This window comes from Euprymna scolopes, chromosome 26 (assembly GCF_053919585.1).
Source record: "Euprymna scolopes isolate OS-2025 chromosome 26, ASM5391958v1, whole genome shotgun sequence".
Taxonomy (NCBI): domain Eukaryota; kingdom Metazoa; phylum Mollusca; class Cephalopoda; order Sepiida; family Sepiolidae; genus Euprymna; species Euprymna scolopes.
The window spans coordinates 51,073,142-51,094,530 of NC_136507.1; the positions used below are offsets into that span (position 1 = coordinate 51,073,142).

A 21,389-nucleotide genomic window follows, 5' to 3' on the forward strand; every position below is an offset into this window, starting at 1 on the left:
TCAATGAAATTTACAAAACTAAAGTGAAAATCGTCATCGGAACTATCATTGTTTACTTTTTTGATTATTTTTCTTTTCAAAATAACAGATTGCAAGTAAGGAAATCGCTTGATATTTGTTTTGTCAAAAAGACAAAAAACAAACAAACAATAAAACAGATGCTTATGGATTACGTTGTCAACAGATATTCAGTTCTTACAGAAATAAAACGGTTTGCATCGCACATAAGAAAAGAATTTTCCGGTGAGTGTCGACTTCTGCCACAGCCCAATAATAACCCCTTCCTCTTCCCCACTTGATCTGCTGGAATCAAAAGTTCTTTGAAACTTTAATCTAACTAATTAAGTGTTCCGGACATATCGAGATCGAATAGAGGTGAAAGTAGGTCAAAATACCTACGTACCTTTGAAGAAGCATCCTGATGAATAATGGCACAAAGATAATGTCAACTATTTCTATGTTTGGTCGTTGTTTGAAGTATTTCAGTTTTCGGCTTTTTCAAGTAAGTCAAGCCTTTTTATCATCTTATTCTCACCTAAACTATAAATTGTATTCAACTGAAAAATAAAAAAAGGAAAGAAAAAAAACGCGTTTCGATCTTATCATATCTTAGGGACAGCTAATGTTGAGAAAAAAATTGGACACTAGATTGGTTTTTAATATGGGGAAAATTCAACTTCCAGAAAAAAATTAGATTGAATGAGAATAAAAATATTTCCTCAGACCTGAACAGATACTGTATTTTGATCTTAGCCTGAAGATGGGATAATATTATACCTGGCATTGCTTGGGGTCTTTGTTTTTTTTTTTAATAGGACTTCTAAATTCTGGTCAAATATCCAATAGTCATAAAACAATTTATTTCTGTCAACTATTAAACAAAGATTAAAATAGTTGACTTGTTTAGGAATAAATCAAAATGCATTTTGATGAATTTAATTTCATAAGACTTTAATTCATTTTACACTATTACATTTATAATTGAATAATATTAAAAAAAAAGTGTTTAAGTTACATCTCTATGTATATTTATTAAAATTTCAGACTTTGAATAAACTGAAATACGTATTTGCGAATGTGTTTGATTAAAAAAAACAAAAAACAAAAAAACAAACAAACAAAAAAAAACATTGGATGCCAAAACCAGAGATTGAAACCGGGAGCTTTAGTTCTTTGGTATAATGTGTACCCAACTGAGCTATTCGGTCAGTGATGTAAGAAGTATCCAATGAATGTTTATGAAGCATAGATGTGCTATGCTAACTGCCGCTTCTTCCAAAATGAAAGATCTATCAAATGGAGCAGACTTGCAGATAATGGAAGTGATGAACTTTTTTGTTGTCTATGTCTATATTGAAAGGTGTATATAAAGAGTATATATTTATCAAAATTAAATAACGCTAAAAATGTATGAATGTTTTTGTAAGTTGGTACAGTTGTATGACATTGGACACTGATGCACAGATGTTTTTTTTTTACAAAATTAATTAAGTATCAACCAGAGTGATTTATCGTTTTTAAAAATACAAAAATATTTATGTTTAAAATATTTTAAAATTTGAGTTTAAAATAAATACTAAAGTCTTATAACAATCTTGTAATTTAATTTTTGCAATATTACAAAAAGAATAGGTGAGGGTTTAGTGCACAGTTGAAAATTTGAACAACAGCTCATGTTGGATACACATATAGTGCTATACAAAATTTTACAACACATCACAGAAATGTTTCTTTAGGCAAAAAAAAAAAAATGAAACCAAAAAAATGTAAACCAAAAAATGTTATGAAATATTTTATTAAATGATTAAAAACATTTTTTTTTTTTAATTTTCTGAGACTTTTTGTGTTGTAATACACCTTTTTTCAAAGGAAACTGTTTTTATTTTTAAATATTTTTTCTCTTCATTTTTCTGAGCCGTCGTGGATAAAGAAAAAAAAAAGATACATCCGGTGTTGTTGATTGTTGTTGTAAGTCTGAAGTTGATGTTGATGTGCATGTACATGGCTTGGAACAAATTTTACATAGGAGTTTAGCCACATCTTTGAAAACATTTCATAAGGTTAATTTGAAAATATTAGAGAACCAAAAATTATGAAATATTTTAGTAAATAATTAAAATAAATTTCTTTTAAATAAAAAATGTGACCAAACTTCTGTTTCTTTATGCATTTCTAACACGTTAATTAAACTTTTACTGCTAATAATATCTATATTTAACCCTTTATTCAAATAATCAGATGAAACAAAAGGTAATCAGTAAAAATACTCCACAAAAAAATTGTTTAACAATGTGTAAGTTCACAATACATTTATCAAATCATCACTTATTTCATTGTGTAATCATTATTGCTAATCATAACGTATAGGAATTTACAGTAGTCCTACAAATTTCTTCATGTCTTTTGACTAATACTTTTCCATTCTTCACAAAAAATTCATGCGGCTTTTTGCAAGTTCCTTCTTTGAATATTAATAGCTTTAATAACAAAAAGTAGATACAAAAGATGCTTAAAAGGTAGAGTTTTGGAGTTTGAATCAGCCAGGTATGGAAAATATTAGTTGGTGTTCTTAAAAGCAATAATTTCATTTCTAATCTATTTGAATTTCATGTTTAATCTGACCAAAAGATTACTTGACTACAATCTTACTAAAATCATAGATGAAGCTGGAGGAACAAACTCTTGTATAATCCTAAGTCTGCAGCAAGAAAAAAATCTAATTAAAGTAATATTTTTTTTCAAATTTCACTGTTAATATCCATTCCTCCTTCACCCGTACTTCAAGCATTTTTATTGGTTACCAATCGAAATGGACGAGAAAGACTTGTCTTTTTAAAAAGTTAACAGTATTTCAATTGAGTATTTTTAATGCTATCTTTTTATATCCATGCTTTAAGAAAATAATTTATATGAATGAAATAGGAATTAATCACTTCATATTAGTAATCAAAAGAAACTTAAACAACATTTTAGTTAAGCAATTAGACAATATTAAAGTTTCCTGAGAATGTTACTGGACTTCTTTTATGAAGGTTTTTAAAGAAAGAGAAAGTAAAGAAAGAGAGTGAGTATGATGATAGAATATCACCTGTTCTGGTTTTAATGGTTTTAAAAGAGAAGAAAGAGAGTATTGATTTGTCTTTTATGCTTTCTTTCTCTCCTGTCTTTCATTGTTATTGGCTGATAAGGTGAAAGAAAGAGAAAGTAAAGATAGGGAAAAGGAAGTCAGAAAGAATGCTACTTTTTCTGGTTTTAACCAATAATCAACTGAGAAAGAGAGAGAGTTGATTTGGTGGCTGAATTGGTTAGCATGTCATGCTTAAGAGGTAGAGCTTTTGAGTTTGAATCTCACCTCGATTTTGTAATGAAATAAACTAAACCATTTCAAATTAAATTATTATGTAAATTGCTTTATTTTACTTTTATTTTAATGTCCTTTATGGAAATCAGGACCCCAAACAATGCCGCGTACCCCTGCATGTTTTTATTTGAGTAAGATAATGAAATCCACTATTATAGATAATAGTATCAATTGAATATTGTCTATTATTTCTAAAAGATGGCGTTAAAATTTAATTTAAAATTAGTGAAAGTATCCTTATCGGGATTGGTTCATAAGACTGAGTTACTCTTGAATTTTTTCATCAGCGAAATGTTGGACTCCTAATATCAAACAAAACATATTGCTATGGAGTAAACTGTATGAAATCAGTCTACACGATTTAAATAATGGGATTAGAATAATTTTTCATTTTGATATTATGGGGTATAAAAAATGATCAAAATCTGAACAAATTAATCTCATAAAAATTCTTGTTTAACCATAACTGTTGCGGTTGATCAAACAACCTTGTGCTATTATTACTAGTCACTTTTGTTTCATCTCTCATCACTGGCAAATAGCATGCTTTACTTAGTTACTCTCACAATTCCAGACAAACATTTGGTATTTCATTCACAGATAGTCATTACCAAACCGGGAATAAAGGAGACTGAAAGAGACAGCATCTGAATCTGTTGATTGATTTAATAAGTTACATTTTTCCTGATCGATTTGTGAATTATATCATTAAAACATTGGTAAAGCATATTTGCATTCTTTCCATTATAAACTCTTGTTTTGTAAATTGACATTTTCATCTACATACAATGATGTTAATTGTTCAGCCTTTTTTTAAATAATTGATAATGATTGTTTTTAGCAATCAAGATTGACTACTTGCTGAACAGCAACTTAATTATGATATTAAGATTTGTCAACTAACAATCCTTTGTTTTATTCAATTTAATTAATTAGGGCGATTTTCAAGTTTAGTGATCTCAACCCGAAGTTGAGGATCAGTCTCTGAATGGCATAGATTCTGTGGATGAGCAGAGTTACAAAGCTCATTTATGTCTCAACTTATCGGGAGAATTAGCTGAGGATGACCTCCCACCCTCTTCCAATATAATTTAATTCATAATTCTCAAATATAGTTTATTGTTTTAATTTCTCTACTACCATGACAGGAAGGGGTCTTCATTTCCTCAAGCCGGTCCCCGAAATCACAAATGCGTTTCTAAATTTGTATTACCCACAATCCTTCTTTGTTTAATTCATTATCAAAATTTCAACCATGGGGAAAAGTCTTTTAACAGGTAATTCAATTATCAACCCTATCTTATTTTCTTTTTCTGCCTTTTCTTTTCTATTTTTCACAGTCTGAATCTAAATCCTGACATTCGTCTCCATGGCATATCAACACTTTTAATCCGTTAACATTGTCACAATAAATAGTTTTTGAGTTATTAATTTCCATGTCATAGTTTCAGGAATACTTCATACAATATAAAGAAATAATGTGTGACCACCTGCTCCCCCCCCCCGGATCGACAACAATCGCTGACCCAAGACCCCAACTCTGTTTCTATGATCTTCATTCTTTCATCTTCTATTCTGGCCATGTTGTCGTCTCTCATGTTGGCAATCACCAAGGAAGTGTGCACAGTAACTCACAAGTATAGAATACAAAATGCTAGAGAAACAAAAGAATACACAAGCTCTGACACATTTTGTATGTACCAACTGTATTCTGGGTGTATGACACCATCGACCTTCTAAATGCCACCATAAAAATCTGTGAAAGTCATGTTCATCAGTTGACATTAGTTCATTTCGATCTGCTCCAAGTCACAACCTGCATTCAACTGTCCCCAACTCAAGATAGTCTGTAAACTCACTCCCATTTTAAAACTGTCCATAAACTAATTCTAAATTAAATATATCAAACTGTATGTCAGATCTTTTTCCCAATCACCTAATACACCTTGATTAATAATCCTATTTCAGCTGCAATTGTGTGCCTTGGTGCACAACTTACTTCCCATTATATCTTTGTTCTGCTAATGAACTTATTTTTTTATTATAGTGTTTACTTTTTTTTTTCTTTTTTTTTTTAATTTCCGAGCACTTTGGAGGAGCATCGGAACGTTGATAGTATCACAGTAAGGCCCAGATAAGACTTTATTTTATTATTTTATTTTTTTTAATTAAACCTTGACTAAATCACATTTTCTTTTAAATAAATGAATTAAAATGTCTCTTACGTGTGTTGTCCTGGAGAAATGTTATAAGAAGGTCGGTATTGATTCCCACTTGTTTTATTATCTTTCCAAACGGGACGTTGTCTTTTCCCATCTCTGCCTTTGTAAGTACAGGCATCGCAGATTGTATCAGGATCCAAGGCACTGCAATAACAGAAATGAAATTAAAAGACAAACAAATGCTAATGAGGAACGCACTGTTTATTACAAAAATTTAACAAATGACAAAAGCAATATTATGAAATGCTCAGATGACAATATCACCAGATGAGAATAGAAAAACAGAAAAAAAGAAAATACACTATTATTGATATTGGGTTTGGTCAGAACATGACTGTGGTGAAAAAGAGGAGAAAATTATATATATATATATATATATATATATATATATATATATATATATACACACACACATATATACATATATATATATATATATATATATATATATACACACACACACACACACACACACACGTGGAGAAAGAGAGAATAAAGGATCCAGAGATATATAGAAAGGAGAGAGAGAGAGAGAGAGAGAGAGAGAGAGAGAGAGAGAGAGAGAAGATATATATATATAGAGAGAGAGATAAATGGTAAAGACAGAAAGATGAGAGAGAGAGAGAGAGACGCAGTTGTCTGTAAGTAGGTCAAGATAAGCGGCTTTTTGTTTCCAACTTTGTGAATCAAACTCAATAAACTTCCTAAACATTATTTTTTTTTCCTGTTTTGTTACGTAGTTGAAAAAAAGAAAGAAAGAAAGAAAGAAAACATTGTGAACATTTGACTGCCATTTTAAACCAGAGGTTACAGCAATAGCTTTCTTTTACACTGGCTGTACCGACCCGGCGTTGCCCAACACTCTCTACTTACATTTAGTATTATTTTGACCATACATTTATTTTTATTTTTTGTTACTAAATTAGCATTCAAATCTTTTTTTTTTTTTTATCAAAATAGGAATTGAAAGTTTTATTCAATTATTACAGCATTATCAGATCATTGAATACATTTGTTATATAAAATTATAACTAATTTATTAAGGTAATGATGTATTAAACGTTAGTTATAAAAAGAAAATAACTTTTTTTTTTGCTAATGTTTTATAGGACAGGTTAGCTTGGAAGTCAATTTTTAAAAGACGTCCAAAACAGGACAACATGTAAAACAGATGTTAAACCAAATATATATATATATATATATATATATATATATATATATATATATATATAATGGTTATAAGCTCAACAATGTGATTTAAAAAAAATTCTATTCATTGAACTTGAATTTTGGATAGTAAGACGCCATCATCAGAAATAAAGAACATTCAATATATATGCATGTGTGTGTATATATGTGTATATATATATATATATATATATATATATATATATAGATACACACACAGATATATACTAAAAGTTAGAATGTCTCAATTTTCTGTAAACAGATTTTGACAATTTCCCCACCTCACTCCAGAAGATTTATCCAATATGGCAGCACAATTGTTAAGTGCTTTACTATTCTGTGTAACGACCTTTATTTCTTATTTCAGGTCCAATGTTTTGAGGTGAACCATACTAATAGCTTTTTCCCTCTCAATAGGTCATAGAAAAGGTCTCCACGACAAAGAAATATCCGTCATCATTAAAGAAAGTGTTAAAGGCATCTATTCTTCATATCACTGCAGCAGAATTCGGTCGCCATGTACAGTAGAACCCCGGGATACGGCATTAAAAATTAGTAACAAAATACAGTACAGTATATGATACACATGTATGTAATTTGATAACATTATAAATAACACCGTAAGGCAGGGCAAATACCGTAACCAAGGGCCGAAAAAACATCGTTTTCCAGATCAGAACCTGAAAAAACCGTATCATATAGCCACTGTATACTGGGGTTCTATTGTAAATATGGTTAGATGATTATTGCCATATAAGAAACAATCCAAGTGTGGGATTTTCAATACTGTAAGCCATTCAAAGAACACTTGCTGCAAGTGAGGATCCCAGACAAACAAAATCATTTTCCTCACTTTTAGACTTATTCACATATGAAAACCCAAAAGAAACCACGTCCTAAGGATGGCAAAATCTTTTGAAACTGCCTCATTTAATGCCCCATCATAGGAATGTAATTCTTTGAGTTCAAGAATGAGTTCTGATTTGTTCATTGACAATATCAGGGCGACCCCTGATGTTAGACAAATAATCAAGTCTATTTCAGAGAATAAACCTGTGAGTGTATATTTGCCTGTTTCTCTCCCTCAGACTGAAAAGTAATTCGCTTGTGTTGTTGCATAATTTCCAGTTATGCTATTAATCTCTTCTTTTTTTCCAGGATTTTCACTCAGTTCATAATCGCTAGGAATATACCAAACCCCATAATTTTTATGTTTTCTTTTCATTAGACTTTTCTTTTTCCTATCTTTAATAAATTTATTTTATATTATTTGGAATTGTGTCGTCTCCGTTATTTCTCACATCCAGTGTTTCTTGTTTCAACCTTTTTGTAATTGAAAGGAAATTTGAACCTTAATAGGACCTTAACAAGTCATACCTCTATGCAGAAAACTTGTCTGCATGAAATAAATATTTGATAAAAGAAAGCCTTTATAAAAGAATCCCTCCCTCTTTTTTTTTTCTGTGTTTTCAAATCCCCTTTCATTTTTTTTACCCTTGTCACGTGTGCACCCTCCGTATCCCCAAGCGAGGGAGGCCATGCGTGACAATATATGTATTACATAAGATAAAAACAACATCAGTATGGTTGTTTTCAAATACAAACAAATAATTAATCTCCTTTATCAGACTCTGTTCAGCTTCTGAGTAAATTATATACCTCCTTTGTTTTGAATTTTAAACGGACTACTGATATTGTTCTGATCTTCTGCAATACATATATAAATAAATATATATGCATAGATATAATATTAAAATTGATAATTTTCCTTGATTGTTTGCTCAGGATGAATAAGATGGGAAGAGGAAGGGTGTGCATTAAACAAAATAACTCATAATCTGAAAAATGTGAGTTCAATCCTTGTACAGGCAGTAAACTTTTTATAAACATTGTATAAAGTGAGGTTTGCTAAATAACTTTCGTGTGAGAATGTGTGCTTCAATTGCTGCTTTGAACCATTCAGTAGCCTCATTTGCACATTGTTCTGTAGGAAAGGATGCTACACCATGGAGTACCTCTGATGCCTTCATAGTCAACGTTACCTTGTAGTTTTGAGTAATGGCTCTTCAAATTTGGGCCAAGAGGTTAGGGAGATTTCTACCATTATCACAATGTGAACAGCATTTCCGAGTGGGCATTTGTTACACAATCCTTGAGAACTGTGATCAGAAATAAATCTAAAAGTGAGGTTTGCTGATCCTGTTAATCAAGGAGACGAGTCAAGAATGCGAATGTCTGTGATAAGGAATGGGATATAGAAAAGCTATGTGTTATGCTACCAGCTGCGTGTGTGTAAGTAGAGAAACCAAGCCAATAACTGTGGTGGCCATTATAGTCATTTTCATCAAACACATGTATTTTGGCACTAGTATCTAGGGAGAGTGCTGCATCTGTGCTGTCAGACACTTGGTTTATTAGGGTACAGTCCTTGGTCGAGGGAAAATGGTAGAGAAAATATAAGTAGCTAATGTTATGTTTCAGGTTTAGTCTAAAGCACATGAAGGTCTAGTCAGATTCTAGTTTGGATTCTCTAGGTCAAGAGGGAGGATGTTTGGAATATAGACTCCAAGTCTGTGCCTATGTCTGTCTGAGTCCTTTGGTAAAGTGGGAGATAACCAGGTATGTTAAAGTGGTTAGAGAGGATGGAGGAGTGTATGTTAGTTTCACTTGGCGCTAAGGTATCCAAGGAGTTTGCTAGGAGAAATGATTCTACATCATCGAAGTTAGTTCTAATACACAGATATTTGTGAATGCAATCCTCAAGAGAGGAGGCGATTTAGTTTTGTTTGAATTTGCATCTGGTTTAGTGAAGCCAAAGTACTTGGCTGAGGTATTTAATTTAATATTAATGCAAGTACTTGGCTGAGGTACGAATATTTTCAAAAATTTTTTAATTTCATATCATCAACACAATTTTTTGAAAATAAAATTCCGTTCAAAAACACAAGAATTGAGGAAATCAATGCCAACAAACAGAACCGAACAAGTGTCATATCATATGGATTCATAGGAATAAAATCTTTTAATGATAGCAAAATGTGAGATAAGACTAAGTTTATGTTGCATCTTTCAAAAAATTTGGATTTGTCTTTTCTAGTACAATGAAGATATGTTAACTCTTCATTAAATGGGATTTCTAATTTTACTTTCTCTTCGGTTTTCACCAATCTCCAGCTGACTTAGGGGTAGTTTAGTGTATATATATATATATATATATATATATATATATATATATATATATATATATATATATATATAAGAATACTTATAACAAACAAATGTCATCTATCATGTCCAGCTATTAAAACCGGTTTCATAAATTATACAATTATCTAAAAAACAAAAGAAATTATCAGCACTTTTCCACTTTTAATGTGATTTGCTTGTGAGTTTTAAACGCAGGGTTAGATCCTATTACCTTAGAAAAAGATATGTGTAAAGCAGGAGACTTTGTTGGTATGGTCACATTGAAAGAGTGGATGAAGAATGGACTTCTTGGGTTAGTGCATGTAGAACAGTTGAAGTAGTGGAGTCAGTTTGCAGAGAAAGGCTAATGAAAACACGAGAGGGAATGATAGGGATGAACGTGAGAAAAAAAAAGAATCAATAAAAACCTGTCCAGAGATAAGTTCGGTTGAATATCAATTTCTGAAAGCTCCTCACAACATGTCAGCATGTGAAACAAATGTTATACTAAACAGATGTTATACTAAACATGTTGAAAGAATGGATGATGAAAAAAATGTTATACTAAACATGTTGAAAGAATGGATGAGAGGTCTTGGGTTAGATACATAACAGGTTCAATTTTGGGTTAGATACATAGCAGGTTCAATTTTCAGGGAAAGACCAAGGAAAACAATGTCAACATGGCACCAAACATCTTTCAAGAGAATACTGAGCCAAGAATCATTATCTTGGAATTAACGAGACTCCCATCACTCATATCATATTTAATTAAACAGGGGACACATACACATCCACAAACCGCAATCAAGTAATGGAAATACATGTATACACCAAATGCATTCAATAACTCTGATTTATTAAAATAAAATTTATTTATTAAAAATAAAATTTATTTATTAAAAATAAAATTTATTTATTACAAATAATTTTGGCAAAAAAGCCAAATATTTTGCTGCTTATTTCTAGGCTGGAATTTTAGATCAAGTTATTTTAAATCAGAGTTAATTTAAAGCCATGAACTGCCAAGTTCATTAATTTAATGATTTTGATGGTTTTGATGAAATTGGATTCAAGTGAAGCTTCAGAGATTAGATTTGGATTCAAATATCCGACATTTAGAATGTAATGTTACAATTTTGCCTCTTTTATATTTTAAGATCCCACAGTAACTTTCTTGTTTAACTCACTTTGAAAAAGTATTTTCAGATGTATCCACGCATCTCTGTAAGAGGTTCTGTACATTAATCGGTCTATTACACCAGAGTTTAAAATAGCATTATCATCACTAAAAGCACTGATCTAATGAATGCATGTCTAGATTATCTATTCTTGCTTGTCTGATAATAAATGTTCACTATTGTAAATAATTTTATATGCAGTCTTAAAAAAAAAAAAAATGAATAACGACCAAGTGTTTATATTTTTTCTCATAATGCAGTTGATAAGAAATCAAATCTTAATCAAGTTCCAGTGTATCAGCTAAGACTCAAATAAAATAATTTGTCTACTGAGGCCATCATTGCTGTTGAGGTGATCAGCTCATTTCATTGTTTTCTAAATCTCTGTTGAGTTGTCTGCCTCCTTGCGTCTATCCTGATCTGCTTACCTCCACAAGTTGCAAAACTGCTGTGAACAACTCTGACTCCTAAATGTATTAATAATAAATTAGCTTATGACTAGAAATCCTCTGTCTACTCTTTTGTCATAATCATCCCCCATGAAGCTAACTACTTTCCACTTCCAGCTGACTATTAATTTTACTTCCGATCATGTTTGTAAACCTTAGTGAATCATTTTCTCATATTCTCTGTAGTCTTGCCTCTGGTAGGAGTAGTCTATAGTATCACAACAACTTTCACTTGGATCTGGTTGAGCCGGCTTCCTTCTGAACAAGTACACCAGTTTTGATCATTAGAGCCTAATTTTGTTGATTCTGAATTAGGTAATATGATATGGCTAACCAGTTTTAATTTCATAATTGAAAATCAATTACTTATTAGTTTGATAGTGTTAGTAGGTCGCGTAGATCACCTTTAATTGTAGCTGTTCTGGTCTTCAACTGTCCAGATGTTTGCATTAACCAAGTAAAGAAAGATTGAGAAAAACATTGTAGATGAGCTTACCGTTTTGGCATTGAGCTGCATGCCAAAACTATTTTAGGCAACATGGGAGAATATGGATGGTAAGAGTTGGAGATTCAGTTGTTGATGGAGAGATGGAGAGTTGGTATTTAATCTGCACAGCATCAGTACAGAGTGTTGTGAAAGTAGTCATTGTTGAAAACTTCAAACCTAGATATATAAGTAATAAGTCATCTTTTTTGGAGTAAAATCTATTTTTTAAAGTATTAGGTTGAGAAGAAAGTTCTTGTGGAATTTTGAATTTTGATTTCAAATGATGTATTTTCAAATAAGTTTTCGTTATAAAACCTTTACTTTATATATAATTTAAAGAGCATTTTTCGCTCTGTCTAATCGTTTAAATTACAATCGTTTTAAAACAATTATGTCTTCTTTTCAGAACGTTGAATAAAAGATAGAAAACAAAGCGAATTCGCACAATTTCCTTATTTCAATTCAAGCTAGGCTGAAAAGCTGCTGAAACAGCTCATGATATCAAAGAAGTGTTTGGCCCAGGAACCACTACTGAATGCACAGCACAATGATGGTTTAAGAAATTTCATGGCGGCGATGAGTCTTGAGGATGATGTGTAGTGGTCAGCCATCGGAAGTTGACAACAATCAATTAAGAGCCTTAATCGAAGCTAATCCACAAACAGCTGTTCGAGAAATTGCTGTATATGATGATTTCTAACCACTTGAGAAAGATTGGAAAGAAAAAATACTTGATAAATGGGTACCTCATGAATTGTACGACAACTAAAAGAAACGCTATTATGAAGTGTCATTATCCCTTCTTTTACGCAACAAGAACGACATGAGGTTGTGACTTGTGATGAAAAGTATGTTCTTTACAACAACTACCGACCCTCAGCTGAGAGTAGTTAGATGCCAACAAAGCTCCATAACACTTCTCGAAGCCAGAGTTGCACCAAAAGAAGGTCATGTTGACTGTTTGGTGGTCTGCGATTGGTCTCATCCATTAGAGTTTTTTGAATACAGGCGAAACCATTATGTCATGGAAGTACTGTCAATAAATGGATGAAATGCATCAGAAACTTCCATTTAACAATTCAAATATTTCTGATTTGCACAAAAATTCATCTATTGTTATTAGATACCAATCATGCAATATTCCCTGAATTTCAGTTTCCTCTTAAGACCATTTAAGCTTAAATCCCAAATTTTAGACATTTTTCTAGAATCAAAATCATTTAATAGATTTGGATCAAAATTGGAATAAGGATTCTGGACACGAGGCTTTGTAGTTATATATCTTGATTTTAATGTTTGTAAGGAATCATGAAAATAAGAAAATTTGTCTAGTCAGAGAACAATTTTTATCAACTAGAATACACGTGTATGTATGTTTTTATCAACTAGAATACACGTGTATGTATGTTTTTATCAACTAGAATACACGTGTATGTATGTATATATAAGTTAATAAATTGAAAAAAAAAAAAAAACAAATAAAAAAGGTTTAGAGTTCTTCATTTATAATCAATGTTTCAGTGCCGCCAGAGTATATTCTTGGGTGGTTTTATTTGTGAATGAGCCTATTTACAAATAAGTGAAAGAAACAATGTTTTTCTTACAAAATGTCAAACTTTGCATTTGTCTTCATAAAAGTAATGGCTAAGACACATTCCTTTGGTCTTTATTGCATGATATTTTTAAATCAAGAAACATACAAAAGAAAGTAATACATAAACCATAGTAAAAGGAAATTTTTTTAATGAGGTTCAACTTGTCATAAAATAACTAAAATCTCTTGTGTATTCAGCATTTTATCCACTTGAACCAGTTTTCTTACAGTGGATCAAAAAGAATGAAATAACAAGGTAGACAACAAACTAGTAAATATAGAAAACTGAAACTACTTCATTGGAAAGTACAGAAAGACAACTTTCAGCCACTTATGCTTTTTAACTGTTAAGTAGTCAGTAAAAATTGGTTGGGATTAACAAGGAAAAAGACACCAAAATGAGATAAAAAAAAAAAAAACTTTTTATAGTTTATGAATGCTTTGTTCTAGTGACTGGGAAATCTCATAATGACAACTTCCTACTATTAGAACTATTGAAAGTTTCTTTCGCATAATCTTTTATAAGGAATTTGGAAATAGGTATCTTATTTGACAATTTAGAGAAATTTTTGTTTTGGTAGGTAATATTAAAAAATAGTGTACACCTTATATAAAAAAAATGACAGAAAAAATATACTTTGCCAGTGTTTTCACTAATATTTTTACATACAATCAGAAGTATATTCATATAAAAATTATCATTTCTGATGACCTAAAAAGAAAAAAGAAAACACGATCATTGTTCATTTTTTTTATTTAGAATGAAGAATTTCTTTCCAAATTCATTTCGGATGGTGGGGGTTATCTGACTTGCAATTTGCTTTCTCATTTTCTCTCACCACTTGAAATGGCACATTTCTACTTGCTGACTTTCATGTGATGGAGCAGATTTATATATATGTGCGTTTTTTTAATGAAAATCGATCCAGACCAGGCATGAACAACTTCATGTAAGGAGCTAAAAGAATTACATAAAGATAAAAACAAATTCCGACCCAGAAAACAGCAAATTTCCCCTTTTATCAGAAACATGGAATGTGAAGACTAAACATCAAAATAAGGGAAGCAAGAGTTACGAAGCTGACAAAAGTAAACCCAAAGTTAATTTTCTACTCTCCTTATGTAAAAATTACTACACATTGTCCTTTATTATAGAATGGAGGATGATCGCTTCACTGGCAAAGTTTGTTTTCCTTATCTTTATTCAGATCATCCTGCTATTAAACCTCATCTGCTAACAAGGCTGTGGAGTTAGAATTGGAGATCAAGTCAGAGCAAATTCATTACTTAGGAGTTTGAGGCAGATTTTCTTAAAATTTATGATTCAGAATCCATGCCAGTTGGCATAATGGGTACAGTCTTCACTAATGGAATGGGAAATCAGAGTTCAATCCTTGACTGAATAGTGCCAAAAACTAAAAAAAAAAAATGGTACCTGATGTTTCTTGCTAAACACTCAACATTATAAAATAAGAATCAAGGGTAAGTGGAGTAATCCTGGGAAAAGAGTGGCATCCTCTCCTACATTTTGGTGTAGTAGCTAATGAAAAGGGAGTCTTCCTGTCGCCTTTGATTATGGATGATTATTTTACTTTTTCAATTCAAAATCACAGTCGGTAGATTAAACTACTGACCTATCATTAGGTATCATTTTTTTTAATAAATTGAATTCTTTAGATTTTATTCTTTAAAAATAAATGTAAGGCTAAAAAATATTTTATATCGTAGCTTTTATGTTTTTAGCGATCACATGTTTATGTATATTTTTCCTGTGCAGGTGGTTGCCATTTTGTGTTATCGTGTGTAATGTAGCTCGATGATCTCTCGGGGAGGGTCATGTTACAGTAAAAACAAGTTGTAGTGATAATTTAGTCTTGCTCAGATTGTGCGTATCGCTAAAGACCCAAACGTTCTCCGTTGATCATTGTCCTTTCGTGACAACTTTTGTCTCACGCTGATCCATCTATCATCGTTATCGTTAGTCAACTCCCAAGCTGGTCTACTCACAAATCAGTGTCTCTCAAATATATCTACTTTCTAGCAGAAATTCAATATATCTTATCTCCTCAGTTTCGACTTACTTCAACTAAAAATAAGTACTTCCAAGTTTTCTTTTAGATCCTTCCCCAGCTAATTGTTTAGGACATCACATCATCTGTACAACACAATGGATCTGTTACTTTCATATTGTTTTTGTATTGTCATTTGCTTCCTAGCTAATATTTTCTAGTGGTTCCAGCTGGAGGAAGGACAGTTTATAGTATCACAGTAATATACACGTGCCAGAAGAAAGAAAACAGTAAAACAACAAAGAAACAGTTGCATTTATACATATACACATTTATTCTCACATAAACATTTTGGCAAAGACAAACATAAAATAAGCTACGGAACCTGTAGGGTACAAAAGGGTAAAATCAAACGTAATTACTAAAAACAATACATTAAAGCCCCAATACAATAAAACATTACCAGAGTCATAGATAGTAATGGATAAGTAAATATTATTTACACTTGTGGTATTCTGGAATCTTAGCGACTGCCGCCAAAGTGAAAGTCTTTACAATTGCTACTTGTGTTTATAAAGGCCAGTAGGTCAGACAACATTCAATTTTTTTGAAAATCGGAACAGATTTTATATGAAACGAGTTTTCTTACTTCCAACCTGAGAGCACATCCTTTCTACATTGGGTAGAAGCAATCCCAAAGAGATAACTAATGATTTTGCCCGACACAAATAAAATATGGTGAATTGCTCTTAAAATCAATATGCTAAAAATAATATATAGTATATATCAATTATTACTAGTGACAGAAGATGTCTAAGGTCGAAGTAAGAGCTTTTAAATTTCAATAATGTGCATTTATACTACAGACCCCACAGCCACACTGCAAGCAATATTGATAACCTTGCAAGCAACCATATGTCAGACAAGAAACTTTTAACATGCAATTTTTTTTTCTAGACAGTTACCTCAAGTTATTCCTCCTCTAGTTTTTGGTCTATAAAAATGATAAGGAGATCAACAGTCAATGTCTCTCTTGTGTTTAGCCATGTTTGAATCTGTGCTGTTGCATGTCAGTTTTTCACTTGAAAGGATTCTCATCAATTATTTATTCAAGTATTTGTTTTGAATAGAAAAATTACAAGTCAAAAGTTATCAAGTATTTTTCATAGTTCAATGATTTTGAAAAATGACAACATTCAGTAACTTCTTGTGATGGATTGTATTCAATATTTTTTTCTTTTTTGCTAACCTGTTGTCCTGACGTATTCTATTATGTTTTCTGTATTCATTATGTTTTCCTTGGAATTAAGCATTGGTAAAAGTACCAATTTACAGCATGACATAAGAGTTCTCTATTCAGCCTTGAGAGATAATGGACATCCCTGTAAACTGTCTGCACAGAGAGTCTATTATGAAGCAAGAGTTACATAATCTCAAACATACACCTCTCCTGAATAGGCATTATTCGAGTTCAAGGACAAGAAGTCCAGAATGACTGGAAACAATGCCAGAATAAGGAGAAAGCACTCCCATATACAGCAACTGTATGTATTCCCAAATTGTCACCCATTTAGTACTGATTGGACTCAATATCGCTTAACTTTGGTGATCTAACAGCATGATATAGGTAGGTAGTTAAATAGGTAGTAAAAACAGTATTAAGGCATAGCTATGTTATGAATATCAGATGTAAATAACTGAATAATTATAGCTCTAGTTATGTTTCAGTGGGTAAAAAAAAATCATTATCCATAATTGGACAATCATAAAGCAATCAGAAACAAATAAAGAGACGTTTTTTATTGAAGTCAAAAACGTTAACTGTTACAAGACACACATGGATGAACCCAAATAACAGTCATTGGCATACTCCTCATACACGCTAACATGTTTACAAGTCGTTAAATAGGTCTTTATGTCAGGTCACTGTCCAGGGTTTTGGCGGGGGGGGGGGGGTCGAAATAATATGACATTTTTAAAGTATTATGCATATGCAAAAGTTTGCATGACTCTTTTCTGGCAAACTATAGAATTAATTCTGCAATTCCTTTAATACTGAATAGAATGAAGAGTTTTGCACTCTCCTTATTAATCCCCACCCACTTTCTCTTATCAAAATGTCACTGCTTCTTGAAGAAATTCATCAGATGAACCAAAACCATTTAAAAAGAGAGTTAGCTGTGAAAACATTTTTTTTTTGTTAATATAAGGAATATATATAAGAGATGAATACAGTTTGCAGATGAATACTAATTAAATGATTTGTTTGGTTCTTTTGTTTTTTCGGGTTGAGCTATTTTGGTAAAAGTTTTTATACTTCCATTTCTATAAATCCATGATGCTTAGTTTGGTTGTTTTGTAAAAAATGTTTTTATTATTTGGATTCTTCAAACTACTGTTTTCATCTTGAGTACCTGTGGCACAATGATTAGACTAATTGGAAAAATCAATTGTAAAAATGATATTCTCCTGAAGGTTGAAGGTTCAATTCTCAGTGTGAGTGACCAAAAAATATAATTGCAAATTACTTAGGACCTCTATCCAGTCATGGCTGATGGAACAAAAGCATGTTACTCCCATGAAATAAAGGGTTCCGCTCGAAATTCCATCTAAATTCCCGAGTATGACAGAAACATTACCAAATTTGAGAAGACACACCTGAAAAAGGTCGAAGATTACATTGACTGAAACATTGTGAAAATCAAAACAGTAGTCCAAAGAATCCAAATAATATGAATAACTAATCCTCATTTCAAAAATTCAGAAGCATAATAAAAACTCTTGTTTTTATTTTTGGTTTTGCAGAGCACCATTGAGTTTTGCAAAGGAAAAAGAAAACACGATAGAAAAAAAAAAAAGAAAGAGAAGTAGCAGCTGAATCTAACTTCAAATCGGTTACATTTTAATCACACTGTCAATTATGCCATCCCCTACCCACCTGACAAATCATACCTATTCTTAAGTTTAAAAGCATATTACACGTAACACAAGTGAGACTTGCCACATGCTTATTCCTTATTTTATTTGGTCGACTATTGTTCTTGCTTGGTGATATTATCTTCTGACATTTAATAATATTGTTACTGCCATTTATTTATGTAGAACCATTTTCTTTCTTTGACATTTGTTACTTCTTTGTGGCCAACGACCAATCTATTTTGGAACATTGTTCAATGGCTGCATTCTGTGATCTAAGAACACAATGCCTGCATGTTGTATAAATTATACAGAACCAATGATGAAACCCAAACAACAAATGATGGCGTGATCAAAAGAAGGTTACATTGATTGTGTAAAGGTATTAGACAAGCATTTATTTCACAATAAGACTTTTGTAGTCATGGATGGCCAATAATTGCTCTCCATCTTTCTTGAAAACTAGCCCAGTCTAATAATATTATACCAGTAACAATGGGAATAAAAGGTGTAGAATCTATACTATATTTGCGATGCCTATATCTCAAGGGGGACAGGGTATAACTGAAAACAAATCCTTATACCAAAATCAAAGAATCTTTGCAAGTAAAATTTTATGAAGACTTCAAATGTTAGTATTAATCTTCAAATCTGTTCTATGTTACACGATAACCAAACAATGCCAAAAGAAATAAAGTCCTTTTAATGTTATTTTTTTTTTTTACAATAATGTTATTGGTTCTGTATATGCAATGTTCTTTTACTTCATTTTATTTATAACTTAAAAATTTTAAATAAGGTAAAAAGAATATAGGGTCTCAGAGATATTCATTGCTGACTAATGCTAGATGTGCTTGCTAGTATTAAATATAGATACAGTCACTCGTAAATGCATCACATTGAAAAAGAAGAAAATGGATTAAAGATTGCCTAGAAGAAGCCAGCAGAAGAAGGGGGGGATAATGGTGAGAAAAACAGAGTGGACTGGAATGAAAAAACTTGGATGGGGCATAGTATATTCAAATGTCATTGACACAGTTGGTTTAGTGTTATTAGATTAGGTTATAGTTCAGGAGAGATGGAGCTACAAGATGGTAGGTTATTAGGGCCTTCAATAACTATAAAAATGTCTGAAGGACTTTCTTTTTCAAGTAGACTGTAGTTTATGTACTTCTGGTGTGAAGTATGCTATATTTTTTTTGTGTTGTCAAAAATATATCATGATTCTCACTTCTTCACTAGAACAATCTTATTCAATTTGGGTGAGATTTGTAGATAATGGTGTAGACTGACAATGCTGTGTGCAGTGTTCATGCTCTATCACTTTCACTATGAATGTTGGCAACCTTCGTGTGGTACCTCCTGTGAGCACCTGATTCTAAAGATTTGGGAAAACCAATGCCAATAACAGAATTAAGCAAGTCAAAATGTTGTACTACACACAATTTATATGAATTACGTTATTTTTAATTCATCTGTTTTTATTCTAAGGAGGTCTCCTGGGGTATTGAAGAGGGGGGTTATAATTGGCTACAGTTTTTGACTGAAAACTCTGCCCGGATTTTTATATCATTTAAGTATGCAGAGTTCGTGAAGTTTATTAAAAAGAACATTATTTTATTTATTTATTTGTTTTTTGTTTTTTTTACAAACGAGTCACCACTTATCAAGGCTCAGAGGCCATTCGAGGATAAGGATTAGTGAGTGTACAGTAGTAAATAGGAAAATATTGTAGTAATTGTTAATAGTGAAAATTTGGTAAATTGGATTAACCAAGGGGACAGCTCATCAAGGACTTGTTCATGTTGGACTTGAAGATGATCATATTGTAGTCAGTTGGAAAGCAGGAAAAGAGAACAGAGTTCCACAAGTACGCAGTTTTAAGAAAGAAGTTTTGTTCATGGAATCTATGTTTAAGTTTAGGCACAGATAAAGAGTGGAGGAAATTATTGATAGTGGTTTCAGCTAGACAAGTGTTTTTCGTGAAAGTTTGGGGAGGTGGGGACCATAGATTGGAGCTCAGATTAGCACTTGTCATGAAAATAACGATAAAAGCAGAGACAGGCTTGTAACATCTCATTCTATAGGAAAGAGGTTGCAGAGGTAAGAAAAGGGCATCCCTCACTGAGCTACGAAGTCTATTTTGAACTCTATCAAGGCAGGATAAGCTGCTTCTAGCAGCTCCTGGCCAGATGTGGCAACAGTACTTCATCGTTGGGCGTACTTGGCCCTTATACAGGTAACATCAGCAGTGAAATATCTACTGGAGTGGTAGAATAATCCAACCATTTTTCAGCAGCCTTGGCAACGGATTTGATGTATGTGTTCTATCTCAGATCAGAAGTAAAGGCCAGACCCAGAAGTTTGTCAAAACATGGAGTCTCTCCAAGACAAGAGCCATTTATTTCAATTGATGGCAGACGGGGTCAGAGCATTGATGATGTAAAGATAGAAGCTTGGTTTTAGATGCATTAAAATTAACCAACCACCTCTTTCCTCATTGCACCAAATGATCAAGATCAGGAGAATATTTATTTCAAATGCCTACATATGAATCTGTATTATTTGGATTACTCAGGCTTATTATTCTCATCTTGGGTGTTAATATCATTGTACAAATTATCCAAATTATCAATTCTCACTCAAAATATACCGAAATTATATATGTATAGAGTGAAAAATATAACTCCCAGTATACCACCTTTATTTAAATCATATAAATAAGCTTGCATATCTAATGACTACCTGTAAATTTAACCATATGAACATATATGTTATAAACAAATAAACAAATAA

At 31.9% G+C, this 21,389-nt stretch overlaps 1 protein-coding gene across 1 annotated transcript in view; it reads right to left on the minus strand.

The window, feature by feature from the left end:
- The window catches only part of LOC145248035 (abasic site processing protein HMCES-like), a 77,649-nt gene that overhangs the window by 36,797 nt on the left and 19,463 nt on the right, over positions 1 to 21,389 (minus strand). The window contains exon 2 of the mRNA XM_080109759.1: positions 5,587 to 5,727. Within this exon, the coding sequence (XP_079965885.1) occupies positions 5,587 to 5,727 (141 nt within the window). The remainder of the gene's footprint in view (positions 1 to 5,586; positions 5,728 to 21,389) is intronic.